Source organism: Plecotus auritus (assembly GCF_963455305.1).
Source record: "Plecotus auritus genome assembly, chromosome: 7".
In the NCBI taxonomy this organism is placed as follows: Eukaryota; Metazoa; Chordata; class Mammalia; order Chiroptera; family Vespertilionidae; genus Plecotus; species Plecotus auritus.
The window spans coordinates 48633224-48659826 of NC_137774.1; the positions used below are offsets into that span (position 1 = coordinate 48633224).

The 26603-nt window shown below is 44.5% G+C and overlaps 1 protein-coding gene across 1 annotated transcript in view; it reads left to right on the forward strand.

Moving 5' to 3' along the window:
- The window catches only part of DNAH9 (dynein axonemal heavy chain 9), a 362400-nt gene that overhangs the window by 287111 nt on the left and 48686 nt on the right, over window positions 1-26603 (forward strand). The window contains exons 56-59 of the mRNA XM_080680625.1: window positions 1373-1537; window positions 8567-8707; window positions 13101-13271; window positions 15170-15292. Coding sequence (XP_080536751.1) covers window positions 1373-1537; window positions 8567-8707; window positions 13101-13271; window positions 15170-15292 — 600 coding nt within the window. The remainder of the gene's footprint in view (window positions 1-1372; window positions 1538-8566; window positions 8708-13100; window positions 13272-15169; window positions 15293-26603) is intronic.

Below are 26603 nucleotides of genomic sequence, written 5' to 3' on the forward strand. Positions count from 1 at the left end.
ATCCCCATTATACGCTCTTTAGGCCTGATTAGATTATAAATGCACGTCCAAAATGACCGTGTATGTGAGATTTGATGCCGGGGCGCCTGGCCTCCGCTTCCTGCGAGCATGCCTTTACTGAGCACACACCCACGGAGCCCAACTCCGAAGCACGCAAGAGCACAGGCGCTCAGGTTCAGCAGGTCAAAAGGAACACCATGTCCCTGCCCTCGTAGGCTCACAGTCTAGTAAAGGGACATAGAAAATAAGAATGTAAACAAAATATATATGCATGTCAGGTGGTGATGAGAATCTTAGAGAGCCCTGGACTAATTTAAACTGGGAAGTCAGAAAAAGGTTCTATTAGGGGGTTGCATCTGAGCTAATTCCTACTTTTTTTAAATATATTTTTATTGATTTCAGAGAGGAAGGGAGAGGGAGAGAGAGAGAAACATCAATGATGAGAGAGAATCATTGATCAGCTGCCTCCTGCATGCCCCACACTGGGGATCAAGCCTGCAACCCAGGCATGTGCCCTGATGGGGAATCGAACCGTGACCACCTGGTTCAACCACTGAGCCACGCCAGCTGGGCCCTCACTAATTTAAAAACCCTGGCACAGAGCATTCCCTGCAGAGAACAGCAAATCCTGGTTGTAACCTGGGATTGAGGAATGTGTTTTGTAAGAAGCAGAAGCTGAGCAGGGTGGCCATGGCTTGAGCCTCGAACAGGAAGATTGTTCTTTCGTGAATCCAAAAGCAATTACCCCAGAGAAACCGCAGCTGCCTGAGGTTATGGCCCCACCCGAGAGAGAGTGTCCAGTGCTGTAGGATAGGAACCTAACAACCCGATAGGGAAGACAGGTGAGATCCGCTTGGACACCAGCACCCCCGCCAGCCTTGAGGAGAGCTCTTGCAATGATCTTGTCTAAACTGTGTAAGACAGTTTCTGTTGACTTTTTTTCCCAAAAAAAAATTATCCGTAGGAGAGCTATTCATCTGGGAGCAGTAAAGATGTGATAGAGAGGACCCTCTGGGGAACTAAAAGTATTCACAAAAACAGGTTCCGTTTCATGAACAGACTGTTGGCATCGTGTGCAGCATTGCACAGCACTCCCAGGTGTGGGGACTGGGACTACCCCAGCTCAGGTTACTAAAGGTCACAGGAGGTAATTAGCCTAAGGTCACATGACTAGGAAATGGTGCAGTTGGGGTTCAACTCATTTGCTCATCTTGACTGCTTAAGGTCTTGATCATTCTGCTATTTTGCCTTCAGTTTGCTATCTCGAAGAGAAGGGACCCTGGCCCCAGAAACATTTATTTTTTCAGACCTATCCCGAGAGTAGGATGCTCTGGGCTTCTATATGTGACTCCCCCTCACTTGATCTTTGCAGTCAGATCTCACGAAGCAGCAGAACGGGTTCAAAATCACCCTGAAAACACTGGAAGACAACCTGCTGTCTCGCCTCTCCTCGGCCTCTGGGAACTTCCTGGGAGAAACGGCCTTGGTGGAGAACCTGGAGGTCACCAAGCAGACCGCGGCGGAAGTCGAGGAAAAGGTGAAACTACCCTGGCAGCCTGAGCTGGGGAGCAAATGCCCCCCTCCTACACCCTGCATTCAACTTTTAGGTAAAAGAAGCCAGACTGACAGATGGCTCTTCCGTCTTCCCAAGTTTCTCCTAGAAAAGCAAACTAAGCAGGATTCCTAAAGTGACTGGCTCACATTCTGTGTTGTGGAGGTCCCAACTTCTGGGAAATGCTTTTGACAACTCACCTCCACAAATGTTTGATGAGCAGTTAAGCCTGTGCAGGGCATTGTCATCAGTGCAGGGCATGGGAGCTCTACTTAACTCCTCAGTGAGTTTGTAGAATTGCCCCGAAGGTAAGGGGTCACACTGCTGTAAGAGTTGGCTGGTTCAGGCACGATTGCGCCTTGAGGAAACCCCAGCCTGCAAAAATCTCACATGTCTGACTTTAATGAGAGAACTTCAATGGCTTCCCAGGAAACTCAGCTCTCAAAAACAGTACCATCCTGCAAACAACTTAGGGTACAGCTTTCTTCCCTTCTTTCACAACGTTTGGAAGGCTTTTGTTTTCCCTTGTGGGGACTAGCAGACATGACTTCCGAGGGCCAAGCTCCCCCGCCCATTCCGAGCAGGCTGCTAACCTACACAGTTCTTTCCTCATTTTCAGCTCTACTCTTGGATCAGAAGAGTATTTAAGATACTGGTCTGAGCACTAGACAGTTTGGCTCAGTGGACCAAAGGGTCCCGGGGTCGATTCCGGTCAAGGGCATGTACCTCAGTTGCAGGCTCCTCCCCAGCCCAGGCCCTGTGTGCATGAAGGAGGCAACCAATCGATGTTTTTCTCTCACATTGATATTTCTCTCTGTCTTTCTCTCACATTGATATTTCTCTCTGTCTTCCCTTCTCTCATTCACTCTCTCTAAAAATCAATGGAAAAATATCTTCAGGTGAGGATTAAAAAAAAAAAAAAGATACTGGTCTGAGTAGGTTAAGTGTGTCTGTACCAGTGTCCAGGAACAATACACCTTTGAAGGAATACACTTATTGTCAGATTATTGGGATTTCTCCAAATATAAAGACTCTGTTCCAGGTAGAAACAAGGTAGGAAAAATGAAGAATGCCCTGGCCCATGTGGCTGGTTGGGTGTAGTCCAATACTCCAAAAGATTGCTGGTTCAATTCCTGGTCAGGGTACGTGCCTGAGTTGTGCGCTTAATCCCCCAAAGGGACTGTGCAGAAGGCAGCTGATCCATGTTTCACTCTCATATCAATCTTTCTCTTCCTCTCCCTCTCTTTCTAAAAATTGATTTTTTAAAGTCTTAAAAAAAATGGACAAGACAGACAAACCAGCTCATACCATTCTGGGATAACAGACAGCTGAGGTTTGAGTGAGAGACTGAAAGGAGGAAGGTCCAGCCTCACTTGTCTCTGTGACTGTGGTGTGACCCCAGGTTTTGCCCGTGGTTCACTATGGCCTCCATATCTGTAGATAGGGGCAGGCAAAGTTTACAAAATATTTACAGCAGAAGTTCCACTGCCTGGGGCAGAAGAGTTGAGAGGACACTTTCCAATCCACTTCCAGGGAGTAGGTCAGAGGTGGAATTGACCATGTTGATATCTCTTCCTGCCGCCTCATTCCTTCTTTCTTTTCTTTTCTTCTTCTCTTTTCTTTTTCTTAATTTTCAGAGAGATGGAAGAATGACTCTTTTTTAAAATATATCTTTATTGATTTCAGAGAGGAAGGGAGAAGAGAGAGAGAAATAGAAACACCAATGATGAGAGAGAATCATTGATTGGCTGCCTCCTGCATGCCCCCTACTGGGGATCAAGCATGTGCCCTTGACTGGAATCGAACCCGGGACCATTCAGTCCACAGGCCGACAATCTATCTACTGAGCCAAACTGGCTAGAGCTCATTCCTTCTTTCTTTATCCTCCTCTTCAAAGTCAACGAACATTTATTGAGTGCCTGCTGTGCACGAAGCATTATAGAACCTTTTTTTCTCTTGCTGTTTCATGTCTTGTTTGTCTTCTTTCTCTTTCTCATCCATTCATCCAATAAATACTTACTTGGAGGCTGTTCTATTCCAAATTCCATGACAAAAGTTGGGGGTACAACAATGAACGTGCCGGAATCCCAGGCTTCTGGGACCTGGTCCTCTGAAGAAGAAAGGCAAACAGGCAACTGCAAAGCTGTGATGAGGGCTGTGGTAGAGGAAGCACAGGAGGCCATGAACACACAGGGAAAGCACTCAGCTCAGTCAGAGGGGAGGGACATTTCTCTGTAGTGTAAAGGACTCGAGGGACAGTAGAGGAGATGGAAGTAGTCACTGGAGATGAAGCATGAAATGTAGGCTGTTTCCATTGCAATAGACTTGGTAGACTATGCTAAGAAGTTTGGGCTTGAATGAGAGTTGGGGATCATAAAAGAGTTTTTTGTTTTCCTCTTTAGACAAGAGAATAACATAGTCAGAACTGTGCTTTAGAAAGATCACTCCAGAAACAGTCTGGAGGAAAGCTTGGGAATGCAGAGGCAGAGAAAGTAGTAGAGGGCACAGTGATCCCGATTAGAGGTGATGATATCCCAAGCTAAGGTTGGCAGTTGTGGTGCAAAGAAGTGGGCAAATTCCAGAGCTATGTGCAAATTCAGAGGTAGAATTGAAAAACTTGCTAATTTATCGGATATGATTATACAGGTGGACATAAGTAGCTTTACAGTTGTTCATATGGGAAATAATACAATCATACCTAATAATAGACAAACATGTAAATTGACCGTACCTCTGCTATCCAATCAGAGTGACTATGCAAATTAACCCAACAAAGATGAAGGTTAATTTGCATACGCAGCCTGGGTCCTGGGAACTTTCTCAGCACCCAGGTCACTCCGAGGTAGGCCCCTGGTGGGTCCTGAGCAACCTGGGAAGGGCCTGAGCCAGGGGGCTCCTGGGTAGGGGTGCAGCCAGGCAATCGGAGGGAGCTGGAGGGCCCCTGCCTAAGCCCTGAGGCTATAGGCCTGGCAGGGGTGGAGCTGGCGATCAGAGGGAGCTGGGGGTCTCCTGCCCAGGCTCCAAGCCCGGGCCAGAGGCTTGGGGCCTGGACAGGGGCAGAGCAGAGCCATCGGCGGGAACTGGGGGTCCCCTGCCCAGGCCCAGAGGCTTTAGGCCTTGGCAGGGGCGGAGCCAGAGATCGGAGGCGATTGGTGTGAACTACAGAGGAAATACCTTTTCTGACTGCTCATTGGCTAAGCTCCCTGTTTGCCACTGGTAATATTCTTAGTAACTTGGGTATAAGAATCCAAAAAGGTGATCTAAGGTTTTTCCACCACACTCCTGGAGGAAAATAAGGAAGGTCCGCTGCTGGAGAGCTAAGAAATGTCATATCCTGCCCTAGCCAGTTTGGCTCAGTGGATAACGCCTAGGCTTGCCGACCGCAGGGTCCGGTTCGATTCTGATCAAGGGCATGTACCTAGGTTGCAGGCTCCTCCCTGGCTGGGGCCCAGGTCAGGGCTCATGCAGGAGGCAACCAATCAAAGGGTTCCTCTCACTTTGATGTTTCTCTCTGTCTTTCCCTTTCTCTTCCACATTCTCTAAAAATCAATGGAAACATATCCTCAGGTGAGGATTAAAAAAAAAGAAAGAAATGTCATATCCTAAGAAAGACACATCTTGAAAATGCCTAAAGAAAGTTGCCATTTTTTCATGGTGAAGGGCCTGGAGTCTGTGTTGATGAAAACACCTTGGTGGCTGCGGTGACTGGTAGTGGCTGCAGCAGCGGGGTGATGGGGCTGGTGACTTCCCCTGATCAGCCCAGTTGCCCCAGTAGGACATCCCCTGAGGGCTCCCAGTATGTGAGAGGGGCAGGCTGGGCTGAGGGACCCCTCTCCCAGTGCATGAATTTCGTGCACCAGGCCCCTAGTAAGTAATAAATAATACAAGAATAAACTGTTTTGCATATTCTCAACTGCAAACCGACTTTTGCCCATTCTTGTATATAGATATAGGTGTAGTCAAGGAAATTACTCAGGTTCCAGGAATAAACATCTAGAAAGGTACTGGTGCCGAAACCGGTTTGGCTCAGTGGATAGAGCGTCGGCCTGCGGACTGAAAGGTCCCGGGTTCGATTCCGGTCAAGGGCATGTACGTTGGTTGCGGGCACATCCTCAGTGGGAGGTGTGCAGGAGGCAGCTGATCGATGTTTCTCTCTCATCGATGTTTCTAACTCTCTATCCCTCTCCCTTCCTCTCTGTAAAATATCAATAAAATATATTTTAAAAAAAAAATTAGAAAGGTACTGGTGCCTATAACTGAAAAAAAAGAGATTAGAAGTGGATTTGGGAATGAGAAGAAATGATGGTTTTAGTTTGTGTTGTATTGAGTTTGCAATGTCTTTGAGCCATTCACATGGGAATGTCCCATGGATTTTTGGATATATGATCTTGGGCTGGTGATAGAGTGCTGAGAATCAACAGCAGGTAGTTGGTCATTGAAATTTTAGAAGTGAATGAAGTCACCTATGAGATGTGTGTGCAATCAAGATAGGTAGGCTACTCCTGGAGCCCAGCAGGTACCAGTCAAAAACTCATTAATCTCCCCATATATCTTACCCTCTCCTTACAGCCAATTAGCGGCTAGACTGAAGGACAGTTCTGTCTGCAAGATTTACTCCCGTGAGCTTAAATTGTGTTTCCCGTGAGCTTAAATTGTGTTCCCTTCACTCACACATATGCACTAGCAAGAAAGAATGCCCTTTGGTGACCCTCCCTCATTTAAATGCTAAAAAAACACACCCTTGGAGTGAAGAATTAACATGCTAATAAGACATGTGATGCATGAAGAAGCATGTAGTTCCACCACACAGGCACCAAAGAGTCCCGCCTCTCCATACTTAGACGTCACACTTAGACATCATTCTTCCAGCCCCAACTTCTTTAAAACTATTTCCTGGCTTTTGTTTGGGGAGCAGCATTTCTCTTTTCCCTTTAAATGTTGTTTCCCTTAGTACACCATTTTTTTCCTGAGCACTATCCTTATGGTGAACTCTCTTGATTTCTATCTCAGGAGCTCCCAAGAACTCAGGATGGTTCAATGGTAAGATTTTTGCCCGACATGTTGGAGACCTGAGTTTGGTTCCTGGCCAATGCACCAGGGTTGTCTCGGTTTCTGGTGATCTCTTTTGACTTTTATCCTGGGAGATCACAAGAACCCAGACACCAGTAATACAATAAGACTGGAAGTAGAGCATTGAGGAATACTGATACAGTTTAAGAAAAGTAAAGATATGAAGGATAAAATGGAGCAGAGAGATGGAAGGAAAAGCAGGTAATAAGGTATCATGAAAAGAAGCATTTCAAGAGGAAGGGATGTCCAATGGTATTGAATAATGGCTAAGATGTGTCCACTGAATTTTGCAAAAAGGAGTTACCAATGAACTTGGGGAGAATGGTTTCAGTGAAGCAGTAGAAGAGAAGCCTGCATTAGAATGAGAGCAAATGGGAGTTGAGAAAGGAGAAGTGAGTATAGACAACTCTTTAAAGTAGCCAAACTATGAAATGGTAAAGAGTGAAAGGTTGTAACTTAAAGAGTAGATGGATCCTTCAAGGCATTCTCCCCTGACATGGGAGAGACTGAGCATGCTAAGATCTTAGCTGGGGGTGGGAAAATGCATGGGTTGTAAAGGAAAAAGAGCAGTTGCCAAGAAGAGTTGAATTAATGGGGATGGCAAGGAATAATTAATATAGTCGGGTACATAAGAAAGTCAAGAGAAATATAATTTGGGTTATCGATAAAGAGCTTTATTTTTTATTTGAGTGTAATTGGTATATAATCTTACATTATTTACATTAGTTTCATGTGTATAATATAGGATTCAACATTTTATGCCTTACAATATGATCACCCCACCAATTCTAGTACTCATCTGTCACTGTGCAAGAGCTTATCTTCAGAAAGATAGTTAGTTCCAATGTGATAGGGGATACAGGGCAAATGTGAATCTAGAAGTGGCTCGTGGGTCCCTATGGGCAGCTGGGGTAGAGGGACAGAAAATTAATGGAATAGAAGGGAAAGTCTTGAAGGATCCATGTACTCTTTAGGTTACAATCCTTTCTCTCTTTACCATTTCATAGTTTGGCTATTTTAAAGAGTTGTCTATACTCACTTCTCCTTTTGCAACTCCCATGTACTCTGCTGAGAGAGGGAATGATGGTGAGGTAGAGGACTTGGGGAGAAGAGTGAAGGTTTACAATAGTTGTTGCAAGAAATAGAAATGAAAGTTGACTAAAGACACACAGAATAATGGGCAGCATTAAGGACCCAGGTGAGCTTAAGTGTATAAATCTGTGATAACACCAATATGAGCAATTATGTGATTTCTGTTCACTTCCACTCCCTTCTGAGAATTTTTTGTCTTTTTACTACTGAATGTAACCAATTTACATTTATTAACATTACAGATATAGTTAAATATTTCTACTATCTTAATCTGTGTTTTCTATTAACCATGCTTTTGTTTATTTTTTCTCCTTCCTTTTTCTTTATCCTCCTCTTTTAACCTTTGCTGATTTTATTTTATTTTATTGATTAACCTTTTCATTTATATGTAAAAAATATGTCATTATTTATGTGACTTGACAATAGATATATTAATTTAACAGTCTAAAATTAAGCAATATATCTAGATTCTCCAAAAATAATGTAAATATTTTAGAACACTTTGTTCATCCTCTCCCATCTTCTGTTGCTGTTTTTATATTTTAGTTCAACCAACTACTTTTTTGTGACTTTTTTATAAAAGTTTTTGTTATTTATATTAGACATATATTTAAGAAATGGCACGCAAGGCTTGTACGGCCCACATTGCCCAGCCAGAAGGGCTGACACTCACCCCCTGAAAGATGGTTACTATAAGCTCCGTTAAGGAATACCACGGCAGCTTTCCAACCCTCAGCCACTCTCCCGATCACAATCTGTCCCACCCCACACACAGACGCTGGACTCACACAGCTGCTTCTCAGGAAGCCCTGGTTGGCTTGAACAATGGGCCACCATTTCTTTTTCTAACAGGTCCAGGAGGCCAAGGTGACCGAAGTGAAAATCAACGAGGCCCGGGAGCACTATCGACCGGTGGCCGCCCGCGCCTCTCTGCTCTACTTCATCATGAACGACCTCAGCAGGATCCACCCCATGTACCAGTTTTCTCTCAAGGTGACTCGCACCTGGAGTTTTTCACATAATCATAAAGCAGCACAATATGGCCAGTGCCATTCCCCATGACAGCCTACCGTGTGCTTTCATTAGCTGTGGCAAGTCTTTAAGATCAAATCCAGGAGAGCAGCTACAGTGCCTGCACACCTGTATTACATCCCTTGTCTCTTTAACTGGGGCTTTCACAGCTCATTGGTTATTCAGCTGGAACCGAAGCAGAACCACACCAAGTCCCGGCCTCGCTCATTCAGTAAGTGCACATGACATGGCAGGCACTAACTCTCAGAATGTGTGGGAGAGGATACCGAGACATGTTAGAAGTAATCTCCGCCCCCAAAGAGCTTAAAATGTAATTTGTGTCATGCACATCCATTAAAACCAAAGCAGGCGATAATAATAGACCAACTTCAAATTACTTTTCTTACTACCTTCATATCCCGAAGCTACTATTTTATGGGTTTTGAATTCTTTCTAAAAACCAAAGATGTTATCAAATTATACGTGGTGACTAAATTTATCTTACTCATGAAAAATAAAGACACATAAATTTTAAATGCATCCCTTAAATTATATATTCCTCCCCTAGGACATTCACCAAAATTCAACAGTTGAAGAGGCATTAGCCGGTGGTAGAGCATTTCTGAACAACTTTATTTGATTTGACCCAACAGAGCACATGCACATGCACACACATGCCCCCTGCCCACTCACACACAGGGGGAAGGGCTTATACACACAGACACACACTCAGAGCACACAGGTCATTCTGTGAAGCCCAGTTGCACTATGGAGATCAAGGTGTGGGGAGGGGTGTGCAGCTGAGAAATCAGCGGGCCACTAGCACCTGGGCTCGTTTAATGGGAAATGACATGTCACCACTTCCCACGCCTTTCCCTCCCTCAGAGGTGCTGCAGATGAGCTGAACTGTGTTTTTAGTATTTTATGCCTTTAAAAGAAATTCGATGCTTGGCCTTATAATCAGTTCAAAGCATATGAAAGATTATAAAATACTTAAAGGCTGTATGAAAGTGAGCAAGCTAAGCCGAGTAGCCGCAGGATCGCCTCCCCGTTCCAGGCGCACTGCCGTTGAGCTCAGTGACTTCCTGGGAGGAAGAAATCACTGGAGCCCATGAAAATGTGTGTGCAGGATCCACTGTAAGTTGTTTTCAGCACCTGCACCCTGGTGTGGGCTTGTCATTGGAAGCCCTATTTATAAGAGGGTGGGATTTGGGGTCCCACATTGTGATTAAGAATTGCCAAAAACAGCCGAAACCGGTTTGGCTCAGTGGATAGAGCGTCGGCCTGCGGACTGAAAGGTCCCGGGTTCGATTCCGGTCAAGGGCATGTACCTTGGTTGCGGGCACATCCCCAGTGGGAGGTGTGCAGGAGGCAGCTGATCGATGTTTCTCTCTCATCGATGTTTCTAGCTTTCTATCCCTCTCCCTTCCTCTCTGCGAAATATCAATAAAATATATTAAAAAAAAAAAAAGAATTGCCAAAAACAGTTTATACACCAGCTTGATCATTGAAAGCAGGCTGAACACTCACTAATAAGGAGCGGAAATAAGTGTCTTCAAAAATCTCAGAACAACAATAACTTAGAAACCTTCCGTGATTTGAAGGAAAGGCAGCTACCGGCGTCTCCATGGTCTCGGCATTTGCCTGCGGCTAGATCTCACAGTTCCTGTTCCCGGCAGAGAAAAGAGCGGCCTTCTCGCAGTCGGAAGAACACAGCGAGGCCAGTGTGGCAACAGCCTCACAGACGGTTTTCTGAAGTGTTTTGAGAAGGAATATATTAAGATATGTGCTTTTCAAATACTTTCCTTGGTGACAAAGATTTTAATATATGTGCTGATAGACTTGCAAAAACTTCAAAAGCTAGGTTCAGTAGGAACTTGGAGGTTTATAACATGGGTAAGGTGGAACTTGATGGTAAAGTGACCTTTCTTTAAAACTCAGCCCAAGGCTAGGAGAGAGTTAATGGGATGAACTCCAGGGGCCAGGGTGTCCCCCCTGGGAAGAGACCTCACTAAGGTTTCCTGCAGACCAGGCGCAGATGAGGGAAGGCCCCGCTCCCTCTGTTGTGTGCATGGGGGGTGGGTCCGGCCGCAGCTAGAGGAATAGCATTTCTCAGCGAATGGAAAGGTAGGCAGGCAGAAGCAGATAGAATACACTGGAGGCCCAAGGCCTGTTGACCTGTTTTCCTTGATCCTTGGAGGGCTTTTCAAATAATTTCATTGGTGACAAAGATTTTAAAAGAAGGATATTTCATACAAGTCCTAACTTCTGGCTTCTCCTGAAAGTCTGGAAGGTTTGGCAGTCCTGAGCTCACATTCCACGTAGCATAAATTCGCTGAAACTGGGGGGCTTCTCCCTAGACAGGCATGGTCCCCCCTCCCATGTTACCACATCCCTACCCCCACCTGTTTGTCTTACACGCCTGGCCGCTGAAGTTCGTGTTCACCCTGGGTCTAGGGCAGCCCTCCTACTTTGCCTAAGCTCTTTAGGGCATTAACAGGCCTCCGTCATTCCTTTAACAGATCTTTTCCGTGTCTGTTTGATGTGAAGAGCTGGGCTGGATTCTGGAAAGATACCAGGGGTCCTCAAACTTTTTAAACAGGGGGCCAGTTCACTGTCCCTCAGACCGTTGGAGGGCCGGACTATAGTTTTAAAAAAAAAAAACTATGAACAAATTCCTATGCGCACTGCGGGCCCAGGACAAGTCGGCTGCTAAGCAGGACAGGCAGCGGCACCCGGCGGGCGGGATAAATGTCCTCGGCGGGCCGCATGTGGCCCGCGGGCCGTAGTTTGAGGACGCCTGCATAAGACAGTTGGCAAGGCCTGCCCCCACCTCAGCGTGCTCTCCATCTGATATACATGAAAAGGAAAAAAGTATCTAAGGGCCCTAAAGGAGCAACAAGGGCATTAGAGCCGAAATAAGATCTGTGGGCAGGAGAGACCCCTGGAGGAAGCACAGGCCCCACCACAGCTGTCCAAGCACCAGCAGTAAGAGGAAGAGGAAGAGGACAGGAAGGAAAAGGGCCGGAATCAGCCTAGCGCAAAGAAAATGCTCCATGTGCCCAGGTTTTCAAAATTTCTTTAGATCTTTTCCTGAATTGTGAATCACGTTGTGGAAACGTAGTAACTAGAGACTCTTTACTGATCACTGTCATGTGGAGTTTTAGGGGAAAGCGTAGTGGCCCCTGGGGGAAAAGGATGCACTGCGTCTCCATGAACTGAGACGACCCACCAACCGCCCTGTGCTGTTGGGGAGCATGGCCAGCTTGCAGCCAGCCCCGTACTGCAGGCTGAAGCCTGAAGCCTGAAGCCTGCCTCCTGAGGGCGGGCGTCACAGTGAGGTGGGGGAGGTGCTCAGAGGCTCTCTGAGTGGAGAAAAGCTGCAAGGACGTTGCGAACAAGAAACACATAGACTATGGACGAGGGAGAGGCATGCGCACACCCCCCTCCCCCATTTTGCTGATGAGGAAATACTGAGGCACAAATCTTCCATGTTCTCCACTGGGTTTCAGACGCTTGGTGTTAGAAAGCCCGAAGAGTTTTTCCTTCTTAAAGCAACAAGACAAAAATAGAGAAAAGAAATCTGCACAGCCAACTATGGGAGGGACCCAATGATGTTTTGATTTTTTAAATGACTCAGTCTATTGTATGACATTCAAAATGCAGCATTCCTAAATATATTTTTGTTAAAAGTCTGTGGCTAAGTTTAAAAGAATGGCACAGAGAGTCGTGATCTGTAGTTCATGCTATGCCTGTTGTGTGTAGTTCAAAAGATGTCCCGGGAGCAGCGCGTGCTCCCCACTACAGGGAGAGTCCCCAAGAAACGGGGTCGGGGGGGCCTCATCCAAGGACTGCAGAGTCGACAGAAATAGAAAGAACACGAGAGATTCTGGCCATTACACAGGGGAAGTATCTAATTAAAAACATTCTGAGTGCCTGTTACGTACCAGGGTCTCTTTTGGACAACAAAGTTGTACAAAACATTGGTCCTACCCTCAAGAATTTTGTAATCTAGTGAGTGGAATAATTAAGCCCAGCTGGTTATTGTTGACTGTATCAACTTTTTATCAGGTAGTTATACAACAAAACTTGCTGGATGTAATTATTTTGGCCACTGGACATTTATTTTTCCCTGATCCAAACGTAGGCTCTTCTCTGCGTGCCTCGGAGCTTTGCCCACTTTGAGACCATGTAGTAATTCATATGAGCAAACTAAGCAAACAGCAAACAAAGACAGAATGTTCTTGTTGCTGCTGTTCTTCTCGGCAGGAGACGCTGGGAAAAGAGTTCTGTGACTCGGAAATGATGATATTCCTCACAGGTCAGACTGCAGGGGAACTAACAGCTGTGTCACCCTCCTGCCTCCCGCCCCCAGGCCTTCAGCAGCGTCTTCCAGAGGGCGGTGAAGAAGTCCACGCCCCACGAGAGCCTCCCTCAGCGCGTGGCCAACCTGCTGGACAGCATCACCTTCTCCATGTTCCAGTACACCAACCGCGGGCTCTTCGAGTGTGATAAGCTGACTTACCTGGCCCAGCTCACCTTTCAGGTAAAAGTGAATTGAAGAAGTTTCCAGAAAACAAGTCATTTTCTAGTGCCCAATCAGCAAATGTAAAAACAAAACAAAACAAAAAGCTTTCTTCTTTTAACATTGTTTCCCATAGTATGTGAGGACTGTGAGCTCCAAGCAGAGGGGTCAGATGGGAAGGTCCCATTGGGGACCTGCGTGCTTCTGCATCATTGTCCACTCATCATTGTCCTTTTTCTCACTGGTCCTGGATGACCTGAGGTCCTGCTCCCCAGAGCCCTCAGCAGCCACTCCCCATCAACCCAAACCGGCACAGAGAGGAAGCTGGTGCCACAGCAATGACTAGACACTTCTTGAGATGCACTAAGAACTGTCTAGTGCAGTGGTCGGCAAACTCATTAGTCAACAGAGCCAAATATCAACAGTACAACGATTGAAATTTCTTCTGAGAGCCAAATTTTTTAAACTTAAACTTCTTCTAATGCCACTTCTTCAAAATAGACTTGCCCAGGCCATGGTATTTTGTGGAAGAGCCACACTCAAGGGGCCAAAGAGCCGCAGTTTGCCGACCACGGGTCTAGAGTATTCCTCACTAATTATTTACTTGTAGGTTTTAAGTTTAATGTCCCACCATTCCCCTGGAATAAGAAATTGCAAATGTCTTTCTATAGTTATAGCAGCCTTGACCTTAAAAGTGTCCTTTAGAACCCTGGTTCTCCAAGGTCTGGGAGCACGAGGGACCGCCGGTGTTAATAAGAAACCTTTGTCTTTTATTTCCTCTTAACATGAAAAAAAAAAAAAACCACACATGAAAATGTATTTCCTTGTACTCATTTAGCATTGGGAATTTTTTCCACATATGAATTAGGAGCTCCAATCCGATGATTTTGAGGCCTCTTCCAGTTCTAAAAGCCAGATCTTCTAAGGTCACTTCTATGCTGACTGTGCGTTTCAAGGACTGAACACATGGGGGAGTTGGTGTGGCTTGTACCTCACTCTCGGCACTCCCCACTCCACAGGACAGCCTGGCCATCACAAAAGCAACTCTGAGCCCCAGCATGGACTGACTTCCCTCCCACCAATTATTCCCCACTTTTCACTCTTCTCTCCTCGCAAATATTTCACCCTCACTTTGCAAGGGCCTCTCTGCCTCATCTATTATTGCTAGCCTATCGCCTTAGAGACGGTTTCTCAAATTGACTGAATTATTTTTTCTTAGTGAACATTTCCATCTGTAACTCCTTAGCAGAGAACACTCCTTGAAGAGGGGAGAACAATTTCCCAAGCAGCTCTCAGCATGACTCTCAGCTCAGACAAAAGGAACGCCGTGCACACCTCCCCAATTCCCTCCAAGCTCTGCACTCTCAGTGCCTCCTCCCTGAAAGCCTTCCCTCCCTGTCTGAGTATTTCTATCTCTCAGCTTCTCCAAGACCCAGTTCAAAATACTTAGAGAGAGTTTCGTAAAATCAATACCCCAGCCCTGCCCCCCGGCCACGCCCCTTCTCGGGAAGCCCTTTAGCGTTGTTGATTCATATATGCACTTCTATTTTGCATATATTCATATGTTACTTTGACATGCTCCTCAAACACATCATTTGGATGTATCATCTTCTCAATAGATGGCAGGAATGCATCCCATGGCATTTATGACTGATACATAAAACTCTTGCTTTTCAAGTTTATAGTCATTCGTCGGGTGCATTTAAGTCCTGCTGATTTTAGGGTGAAAGCAGACATACACAGGAGTGATTTGCATAGATATACACCTTCTTCCACATCACCTTCTTCTAACACTCAAAACTGATGGGCAAGTGCTAGTGCTAGAAGTAGCAGCAGTTACACGGAGGGACGACCCTGAGGCCCTCCGGACCCTGTGCCCATCACCAGCTAAGACACGCGGTGTCATTGCCCACTTGCAGATCCTCCTCCTGAACCAGGCGGTCAGCACGGCAGAGCTGGACTTCCTGCTGCGATCCCCCGTGCAGGCCGGCGTCACCAGCCCAGTGGAGTTCCTCTCCCATCAGGCCTGGGGAGGCATCAAGGTCAGTACCAGCCCCGGGAAAAGGTACGTTCTCACCTCCTGGAGTTTGTCTCTGACCCTTGTCCCCAGGGCTCTCTTTTGGGGTTCATCAGGGAGCTGTTTGAACATAGCCCCCCACAGCAGAGCTCCCCCTTCCTGGCTGCTGGGATGGCTTTGCAGAGTGCCTGCTGTTGTGAGGGCTCAGCCTCCCCATGTGAGGGAACAGAAAGATCCTGGGAGCTTCTCTGACGCAGCTGAGCTCCCTTCACCTGTCAGCGCATCAGGCTGGGTATGTGCTCCTCTGTGATGCCCTAGGGCTGCTGTTGGGGTGCTGAGAGGCTGGGACAGCACCTCCATGAAGCAGACAGATGCCAGGCTCTGTTCAGGCATCTTCGCCCTAACCCAGTGGTCGGCAAACTGCGGCTCGTGAGCCACATGCGGCTCTTTGGCCCCTTGAGTGTGGCTCTTCCACAAAATACCATGGCCTGGGCGAGTCTATTTTGAAGAAGTGACGTTAGAAGAAGTTTAAGTTTAAAAAATTTGGCTCTCAAAAGAAATTTCAATCATTGTACTGTTGATATTTGGCTCTGTTGACAATGAGTTTGCTGACCACTGCCCTAACTTAACCCTAACCCTAACCAACTCAGCCTCAAGGCAGGGGATGCAGCCAGCCTGGGGTCATCAGGGCTGAGTAACTCACTATTATTGAGCACCTTAGAAATTCATCACCTTATCTTATTCTCATGGTCACCTGGGCCATAGGGATTATTTGTTCCCTTTTCACATATGAAGAAAGTGAGGTCCCACATTGTATAAGTAGTAAATCTAGGACTCAAATTCCAGCCTGTCTGATGGCAAAGCCCAGTTTCTTTCCATGTTATTCAGCTTTGCTTGGTTGGGATTCTAGGAACATTGAAAAGAGCAAAAACTATAAGTTCCTTTCCCTGGGAGCCATGCTGTGATGCCGAGCAGAAAGGTTGGCTGAGTGAACATCCTCACTCCACCAGGGCAGCTGCCCAGTCCCACCTGAGTGAGCGCCCACGGTGGGCACTGGTGCTGTGTGGGGACTGGCATCTGCACAAAACACACCCCGTGTATGCCCTTCCATGTTTGTTGCATTTTATACATTTCATAGCACAAAGTCTGAAATAATACGATTAGCTCTCTTTCTCTTTGTATATTTTACTAAATTTTTGAGCCAATGTAGATTCACATGCAGTTATAAGAAAGAGTACAGATATTCCTGGTACCCAGTTCCCCCAGTGGTGACATCTTGCATTCCTGTAGCACAGAATCACACCCAGGAAGTCGACATCGATACAGTCCACCAGTGTTTGATTCACCAGTTTGTCATGCACTCATTGTGTGTGAGCATGTGTGTGTCTGTGAAGATTCATGTAACCACCACAGCCAAGACAGAGGAAATGTCATCACTGCCGGGATCCCTCATGTCACCCCTTCATAATCACAACAACCTCCTTCCTCCCCCAGTTCCTAATGCCTGGCAACCACTAATCTGTTCTCCATTTTATAATGCTGTCATCTCAAGAATGTTATAGAAATGGAAATATACAGTATGTAATCTTTTCAGAAGTGCTTGTTCCCTCAGCATCACTCCCTTGAGATCCATCCCAGTCTGATTTACTTTATAACTAAGCCCCACACTTAGTCATTTATATGCTTGCTGTCCCCTTCAAAGGATTCATCTTCAGAAATCCAAGGCTAATTCCACCCATGCCGCCATTGCCCAAAATAGTTCTCTAACTCTTTTTTCAGAATCTGTTGCTATTTCTTAAATTATTTTTTTAGGGCTGTATCTAAATCAGAGGTCATCAAACATTTTCTGTATGGGGCTCCATAGTAAATATTTCTACTTTGAGGGTCAGACTCTGTCACAACTATTCAACTCTGCCAAAGTCACACACCGTACATAAGCAAGTGGAAATGGCTGAGTATATTTTTTTGTTTCAATCCTCACCTGAAGAAGTGCTTTATTGATTTGAGAGAGAGAGAAAGGGAGGGAGAACCATCAATTGGTTGCCTCCCAAATGCGCCAGAGTGGGAATCAAACCTGCAGCCTTTTGTGGTATGAGCCAGGGTACGGATAGCTGAGTATGAATAAAACTTTATTTACAAACACAGGTGGTGAGCTAGATTGGCCTTGCAAGCTGCATTTTTGCTGATCTCTGATCTAAATAATAAAGGTGTGATTTGGTTTTTATCTACTAACTTTATTTGTCATTCTGGACCCAATCTGGCAAATGAGATAGAGAATAAGGTATTGGGAAAGAACCAAGGGGACATTCCATTCACAACAGCAATAAAATCACAAAGTTACAAAATGCCTTAGAATAATTACAATAAATGCAGACCACATGTGTGGAAATCATCAACTCTTCTAGGCTACATAAGATATGAGTGCATAGACACTCTTGAGTACCACTGTCCAAAAGAAATATAATGTATGTCACATATGTAATTTAAAATTTTCTAGTAGCCATATAGTAAAAATGTAATAAGAAATTGCCCTGGCCAGTGTGGCTCAGCTGGTTAGAGTGTCCCATACACAAAAGGATCATGGGTTCTATTCCCAGTCAGGGCACATACCTGGGTTGTGGGTTTGATCCCTGGTCTGGGCATGTACAGGAAGCAACTGATCAATATTTCTCTCTCATCAATGTTTCTCTCTCACACACACACACACACACACTCTCGCTCTCTCTCCTTTCTGCTCTTCTTAGAATCAATGAAAAACATATCCTCAGGTGAGGATTTTAAAAAAGTAAAATAAAAAATGTGATAAGAAATCAATGAAATTAATTTTAATAATATATTTTCTTTAAGCCAATAAGGCAAAATATCATTTTAATATGTAATTATTATAAATATTATTAATGAACTATTTTAAATTTTTGTACTGAATCTGAATTCTGGTTTGTATTTTTTTCCCTTATAGCACTTCTCAATTAGATGTTAAGTTTTCATCAGAAATATTTTATTTGAATTTATATTTCAGAAAATTTTAGAGAGAAAACAGTTAATCGATATACCCAAGTTTTTCCAAGCATACTTAAAAGTTTTCCAATTACTAAAGCAAGTTCCAATTTCTAAACTTAATTGTATTTGATGTTAAAATAATAGTATTTGATGTTAAAATCAAAGATTTCATTTCTTCAGTCACACTGGCCACATTTTATTTGCTCTGCACTCACATTTGGCCAGTGGCTACCTTGTTGGACAGTGCTGCCCCAGAGCTTGAGGATAATGGCATAGTCTGATGCCCTATGGAAAATACATTATGGAAAGCAGTTCTGAATGAGAGTATTTGCAGAACGGGGGCAGTGATGGGGATGAACTAGCTAACAAAGGCCAGAGTCAGACATTCCGGAATCAAGTTTGAGTGTGTGCGGCCTCTGACATGTTCCTTATTCCTCTGAGACTTTCTTTCCTTATCTTCAAAATGGTCATTATAATACCTACCTCACAGGGTCATGTCAGACATATAGCTAATCAGTAAATAGAAGCTGGTTATGATTATGGTATGGTTATGGCTATCATGTTTGTTTCTGAGAATTGCCATAACAAAGTACCACAGGCTAGGTGGCTCAAAACGGCAGAAATTTATTATCTCACAGTTCTGGAGGCTAGAAGTCTGAATCAAGTTTCAGCAAGCCATGGTCCCTCCTAAAGGCTGCAAGGGGAGGATGCTTCCTCCCTCTTCCAGCTTCTGATAGCCCCAGCGTTCCTTGATTTGTTGCAAGATCACTTCAATCTCTGCCCTCATCCTGCTGTCTCTGCATGGCCATCCTCCCTCTGTGTGTCTCCATCGCTTCTCTTAAAAGAGCATGTCATATTAGACTATGGCCCATCCTACTGACCTCATCCCAACTGGATTACATCTGCAAAGACCCTATTTTAAAATAAGCTCACTTTTGCAAATCCGGGAGGTTAGTTTTTCAACCTATCTTTTTGGTGGACAGGACTCACCTCATCACAATCACGGTTGTTAATTACCCATCTCTAAGGTGTGTACATTCTGTGGTTGATGTGGGTTGTACCTTATAGCATTTGTCCATGGAAGGAAAAACTTTGAGCAGTTTGAGGTGCCAAAGTGGGCCAAATCCAGTTGCCTTTCACTCTGTTACCCACAAAGCCCTTGACGGCAGAAGTTACAAAGAATAAATGGCTCAAAAGCACTATTGACAACTCTAAAGCTACTGTGCAATTTAGTTCCGCTCCTCTTTTCACAAAATGGATTGTTCGGTTTGCTTTTCTTCGCTCTGCAGTTTTTGTTTTGTTTTGTTTTGTGGGCTAAGCTCATCTGGCTGCTCAAAAGCTTTGCAGATGAGTGAGGCTTTATCTCTCCTGTCTCTGAGTTCTGTTAGTGGAGCAGCGAGTCAGCCCCAAACTCAAGCGCAGTGCGGGATACAAGCCGGTGAAAACACAACGCGGTGTGAGTGCCCATCACTGAGGCCTTTGATCAATGCTCTTTTGAAGTGTTCAATTGGATTTTAGCCTAAAGAAACAAACTACGTATAATTGAATAGGACATGATGAAACAAAATTCTTTAAACATTCTGTCTGACGAGGAAGATGGATTGCCTTGTTTCCCCAGCAGCACTAATAGGCAGGTAATGAATGAAATCTTTGTGATAACATATTGCTTCTATTAGTACGCTTTGTTAGAATTTCTGAAGTTTAATCAAATGCGGAACTTGAAGGTACTGGGACTGTTCTGCTCTTCATTAGAAAATCTCATCTGTGATGCACGCCTGTGTTAGCCTTTGAAAGGCCCCTTACCACCGCTCTGGAGGCCAGTTTAGCACAGTAGTATTTTGCTACACAGTCCAAGGTAATTAGGTTAATTAGTCATTTCCATTTAACTTATTAGAAATGCCTTTCCCTCATTTGGGAGATTAAATGTTGCAATTGTGTTCAATCCAGAGCTTCAAGGAAGCGCGTTTCAGCCCCAGTCCTGGCAGCGGGAGCCCCCATGGCAGTGTAATTTGCTCAGTATTGTGGTGACGCCAGAGGAGGTAACGGGGCTGCAGAGGGTTAATGATGATGCAAGCTGGGCAGAAGCGCTGGAGTGCTGCCTGAAGGAGATGAACACGACTTCCTGGCACACAGAGAAATAATTACAGCGGCTGCAGCTTTCCTGGGCCTGTTAAGAGCCTTCCTGCTGGCCGCCCAGATGTCAAACTTGATTAATTGAGCACTTCCTAAAGTTCCAGACAGCTGCTAGGCCAGAGGCATACACAGATGACTAAGAAAGTTCTTGCCCACAGGGAACTCACAGTCTTACGGGAGGAACAGCGAGTAAACCCGAAATCACAATTCAATAACTACAGAAACCCCGAGAAAGCACAGGAAGGGCTGTAGAGTTTTCATAGCGCTTGTATCTACATTAGCGGGTGAGCTATGCGAACAATTACTTGGCCTCATTTTCCAAATGAGAAAATCTAAGCCCACAAAGGTCAGAAGAGGCTCAGGAGAGCTGTCCCTGGGACCAAAACTCCCACTTCCTGGCCCCTCCTTCACCATCTGCGTGCAGCTCCACTCCACTCCCCACGTGAGTGAAGGAGTGTGCCCTGCTCTGAGTGGCCAGGGTGAAGTTGAGAGGCCACAGAGCCCGTGTGGAAGGCACAGAAAGACAGGACAGGTGCTCAGCCACTCAGGAGAAGAGCCTGGGCAAGCCCGGGCCAGTCCTATGTCCTTCTCCAGCTTGGCTTTCCCCTTGTCACTGTAAGACTCTCCTACTGCAGTGGCATTCCTCCCTGTCCTGCCCCACACTCCTCGCTTCACATGCTGGCTCCTGTTGATCCTTCCCCATAGAATGCCCTTTTTTCTCCCGACCTCCATTTCTGCCCAACAGAATTTTACAAACTTCCTAAGGCCTCCTTCATCTCCTCTTTCTCTTGAGCTTAGGATTGTAAGCTTCTTTGGAAGGCAAGTGTATTTTTATGTTTAGCTTTGTATTCCCAAGTGCCTGGCATGTAGTAGGCATTCAATACCAGTAAATATTGAATGAATGAATGCATTCAAATGACAAGAATGTGTAGGTTCCTTAAAACTGTGGTAGGTGCTTTGGACAAAGTGGCACTGTGGTAGGTGCTTTGGACAAAGTCTACTTTCACATATCATTGGAGAGACCAAACCCACAAGCAGAGCTGAGTAATAGTGGAAAGGCTGCAGGTAACTTATGATGTGTATGTGGGCACTCTGGGGAAACAGGATCAACACATAAGACCTTCTGGGGCAAGCAGGGAGCAGTCTGTAAATGGTTTGAGAGAGCAAGGAAAGGAGACTACCGTGGGGTCTTAGGGAAGTTATGGGGTGAAGCCAGGGTGAGAGTTCCTGAGCATGGGCAGGGCTCACATGGTACAACTTCCCTCCAGCACCAGAGAGGGAGTGCCTAGGCTTACTTATCCGCTTGCCCAGATGTGGAACAGCAGAGGAGAGAGAGGCATGAGGCTTAATGCTATCGCAGTCAAATATCTAAAAATTGAGTCAATCTCTTTATTAAACATATCAACTCTGTGAAAAAGACAAGTATCACATGACCTCACACATATGTGGAATCCAATGAACAAAATAAACTGTTTAACAAAATAGATCCAGGGGAGAAACCAAGATGGCAGCATAGGTAAACACCTGAACTTGCTGCCTTGCACAACCACTTCAAAACTACAACTAAAAGACAAAACGGACATCATCCAGAACCACAGGAAAGCTGGCTGAGTGGAAATTCTACAACTAGAAGGGAAGAGAAAAGCACACTGAGCCTCAGAGGAGTTGCAGAAGTAAAGTGCAGAGGTATGGAGGCGTGCACGTGGAGAGGGCTGGCAACTGAGTATGCGGCTGGCTTTTTCAATCCGCAGGGAGATACAAGCTCCCGACTGCTCTGAACTCCAGTTCCGGGCGAGACTCTGGGGACCCAGACTTATACGAGGAGAAACTGGACTGTCTGGCAGCAGGCAAAACTTGAGGGCGGCTTTCTCTCAGAGGTGCTTGCAGCAATTACCAAGGGACACTGGGACCCAGGGGCCTCTTAGGGCAGGGCTGACGGGAAGCCATTGCTGTTTGCTCCGCCCTGAGACTCTGCCCCATCCAAGCTGTGTGCAGAGGCTTTTGCATATGAATGGCCTGGTCCTTTGAAATCTAAACTTACCTAACAAACTGCAGCTGAGTCAGAGAGACCCAGAACGTCCAAAAGAAGACCCAAGGCCCCACAGCAGCTTGCATTGCTTCACAGCTGGGCCTCATCTGGGCACCTCCAAAACCCAAACAAAGAAGAGGAATCTGCAGATCTCTCCATAGCTCCTGCTGGGTGGCCTCAGGCAGAGGCTAAATTAGCACATCCTTGGAGATCCAAGAGCCAGTGTACCCAGGGGTCAGAGTAGGACCATCCAGATTACAACTCCTCAGATCCATAAGGGACACACTCAGGGCAGACTCAGTGAGCACCAAAGCCCCACTGAAGCAAGTCTTGCCTCATAAGGGTGTCTCCAGAACAGAAGTTCTCCCATCATAGACACAACTGATCCTCACAGCCAACTGGCCTAGAGGTCAATTCTTCCCAGTGATACCAACAACAATCAAGGCTTAATTACAACAAGACTGTGCACTCAGACCACAAAGGGGTGCACCAAGAGTGTCCACCTCAGGTAACTAGGGAGGCTGAGCCACTGGGCCATATGGGACACCTAGCACACAAAGCCATTCTATCAACACAGGGAAACAACCAAACTGTGGAGACAAAGAAACAGGTCACAAATGAAAGAAATGGACAAAAGCAAACGACTGGATATAGAGTTCAAAACCACGGTTATAAGGTTTTTCAAGAATTTTCTAGAAAAGGCCAATAAATTTATTTAATTATTTATTTATTTTTTGTGTTCATCTTTTTTTTTTAATTTTTTTTATTAAGGTATTATATGTGTACATATCTTACCATTACCGCCCCGCCACCCCACTCCCATACATGCCCTAACCCCCCAATGTTTTGCATTCATTGGTTACTCTTATATGCATGCATATAAGTCCTTCAGTTGATCTCTTAATTCCCCCACCTCTCCCTAACCTTACCGCTGTAATTTGACAGTCTGTTTGATGCTTTACTGCCTCTGTATCTATCTTTTTGTTCATCAGTTTATACTGTTTTTCATTATCCCCAAATGAGTGGGATCATGTGGTATTTTTCTTTCATTGACTGGCTTATTTCACTTAGCATAATGTTCTCTAATTCCATCCAGGTGCCTACAAATGGTAGTAATTCCTTCTTTTTTATGGCAGCATAGTATTCCATTGTGTAGATGTACCATAGTTTTCTGATCCAGTCATCTGCTGACGGGCACTTAGGCTGTTTCCAAATCTTAGCTATTGTAAATTGTGCTGCTATGAACATAGGGGTGCATATATCCTTTCTGATTGGTGTTTCTAGTTTCTTAGGATATATTCCTAGGAGTGGGATTACTGGGTCAAGTGGGAGTTCCATTTTCAGTTTTTTGAGGAAACTCCATACTGTTCTCCACAGTGGCTGCACCAGTCTGCATTCCCACCAGCAGTGCACGAGGGTTCCTTTTTCTCCACATCCTCACCAACACTTGTCATTTGTTGATTTGTTGATGATAGCCATTCTGACAGGTGTGAGATGGTATCGCATTGTCATTTTGGTTTGCATCTCTCAGGTAATTAATGACTTTGAGCATGTTTTCATGTGTCTCTTGGCCTTCCTTCTGTCTTCTTTCGAAAAGATTCTATTTAGGTCCGTTGCCCATTTTTTTATTGGATCATTTATCTTCCTTTTATTAAGTTGTATAAGCTGCCTGTAGATGTTGGAGATTAAACCTTTATCAGTGATAACATTTGCAAATATGTTCTCCCATACAGTGGACTTTCTTGTTGTTTTGTTGATGGTTTCTTTTGCTGTGCAAAAGCTTTTTATTTTGATGTAGTCCCATTTGTTTATTTTCTCTTTGGCTTCCATTGCCCTAGGGGCAGTATCAGTGAAGAAGTTCTTTTGGCATATGTCTGAGATTTTGCTGCCTGTGGATTCCTCTAGTATTTTTATGGTTTCCCGTCTTATATTTAAGTCCTGTAACAATTTTGAGTTTATTTTTGTGTATGGTGTAAGTTGGTGATTTGTTTCATTTTTTTGCATGTATCTGTCCAATTTTCCCAACACCATTTATTGAAGAGACTGTCTTGACTCCATTGTATGCTCATGCCTCCTTTGTCAAATATTAATTGTGCATATTGGTTTGGGTCGATATCTGGATTCTCTATTCTATTCCATTGATCTATATGGCTGTTCTTGTGCCAGTACCAGGCTGTTTTGAGGACAGTGGCTTTGTAATACAGCTTGAAATCTGGTATTGAGATCCCTCCTACTTTATTCTTCTTTCTCAGGATCGCTGTGGCTACTCGGGGTCTTTTTTTATTCCAGATGAATTTTTGGAGAGTTCTTTCTAGGTCTGTGAAATATGCCGTTGGTATTTTAATGGGGAGTGCATTGAATCTATAGATTGCTTTGGGTAATATGGACATTTTAATGATGTTGATTCTACCAATCCATGAACATGGTATGTTCTTCCATCTGTTTACATCTTCCTCTATCTCTTTTTTCAGTGTCCTGTAGTTTTCCGCATATACCTCCTTAGTTAAGTTTATTCCTAGGTATCTTAATTTTTTTGGTGTAATGGTAAATGGGATTGCTTTTTTAGTCTCTCTTTCTGTAAGTTCACTGTTGGTGTATAGAAATGCCATAGATTTCTTGGCGTTAATTTTGTATCCTGCTACATTGCCGAATTCATTTATTAAGTCTGTTAGTTTTTTGATGGAGTCTTTCAGGTTTTTTATGTACAATATCATGTCATCTGCAAATAAGGACAGCTTTACTTCTTCTTTTCCAATTTGGATGCTTTTATTTCTTCTTCTTGTCTAATTGCAGTGGCTAATACTTCCAGTACTATGTCAAACAGGAATGGTGAGAGTGGGCATCCCTGTCTTGTTCCTGTTCTTAGGGGGAACGGTTTTAGTTTTTGCCCATTGAGTATGATGTTAGCTGTGGGTTTATCATATATAGCTTTTATTATGTTGAGGTATGATCCTTCTATCCCCACTTGTTGAGAGTTTTTATCAAGAAAGGGTGTTGGATTTTGTCAAATGCTTTTTCTGCATCAATTGATATGACTATGTGATTTTTATCTCTCAATTTGTTTATGTGATGTATCACATTTATTGATTTGCGGATATTGTACCATCCTTGCATTCCTGGGATAAACCCTACTTGTCATGGTGTATGATCTTTCTGATGTACTGCTGGATCCGATTTGCTAGAATTTTGTTGAGGATTTCGGCATCTACATTCATGAGGGATATTGGCCTGTAATTCTCCTTCATTGTGTTGTCTTTATCTGGTTTTGGTATTAGGGTGATGCTGGCTTCATAGAAGGAGCTTGGAAGGGTTCCTTCCTCTTGAATTTTTTGGAATAGTCTGAGGAGGATAGGTTTTAGTTCTTCCTTGAATGTTTGGTAAAACTCTCCTGTGAAGCCTTCTGGCCCCGGACTTTTGTTTGCCGGAAGCTCTTTGATGACTGCTTCGATTTCTTCCATAGTTACTGGCATGTTGAGCTGTTTAGATTCTTCCTGATTAAGTTTTGGAAGGTTATATTTTTCTAGGAATATGTCCATTTCCTCCAGGTTGTCCAGTTTGTTGGAATAGAGTTGTTCGTAGTATTTTTTAACAATCCTTTGTATTTCGGCAGGATCTGTTGTTATTTCACCTCTTTCATTTCTGATTTTGTTTATTTGGGTCCTCTCTCTTTGCTTCTTGGTGAGCCTGGCTAAAGGTTCATCAATCTTGTTTATCCTTTCAAAGAACCAGCTCTTGGTTTTGTTGATCTTTTGTATTGTTTCTTTGGTCTCTATGTCGTTTATCTGTGCTCTGATCTTTATTATTTCCTTCCTTCTGCTTACACTGGGTTTTTCTTGTTGCTCATTTTCTAACTCTTTGAGTTGTTGGGTTAGGTAATTTATTACCCCTGTTTCTTGTTTTTTGCAGTAGGCTTGTAGAGCTATAAACTTCCCTCTCAAGACTGCTTTCGCTGTGTCCCATAGATTTTGGATTGTAGTGTTTTCATTGTCATTTGTTGTCATGATGTTTTTCATTTCTTCTTTGATCTCTCTGGTAACCCAGTCATGGTTTAATAGCATGCTGTTTAGTCTCCATGTGTTTGATTTCTTTGGGTTGTTTTTATTGTAGTTGATTTCCAGTTTTATGCCACTGTGGTCTGAGAAGATGCTTGATATGATTTCTATCTTCTTGAATT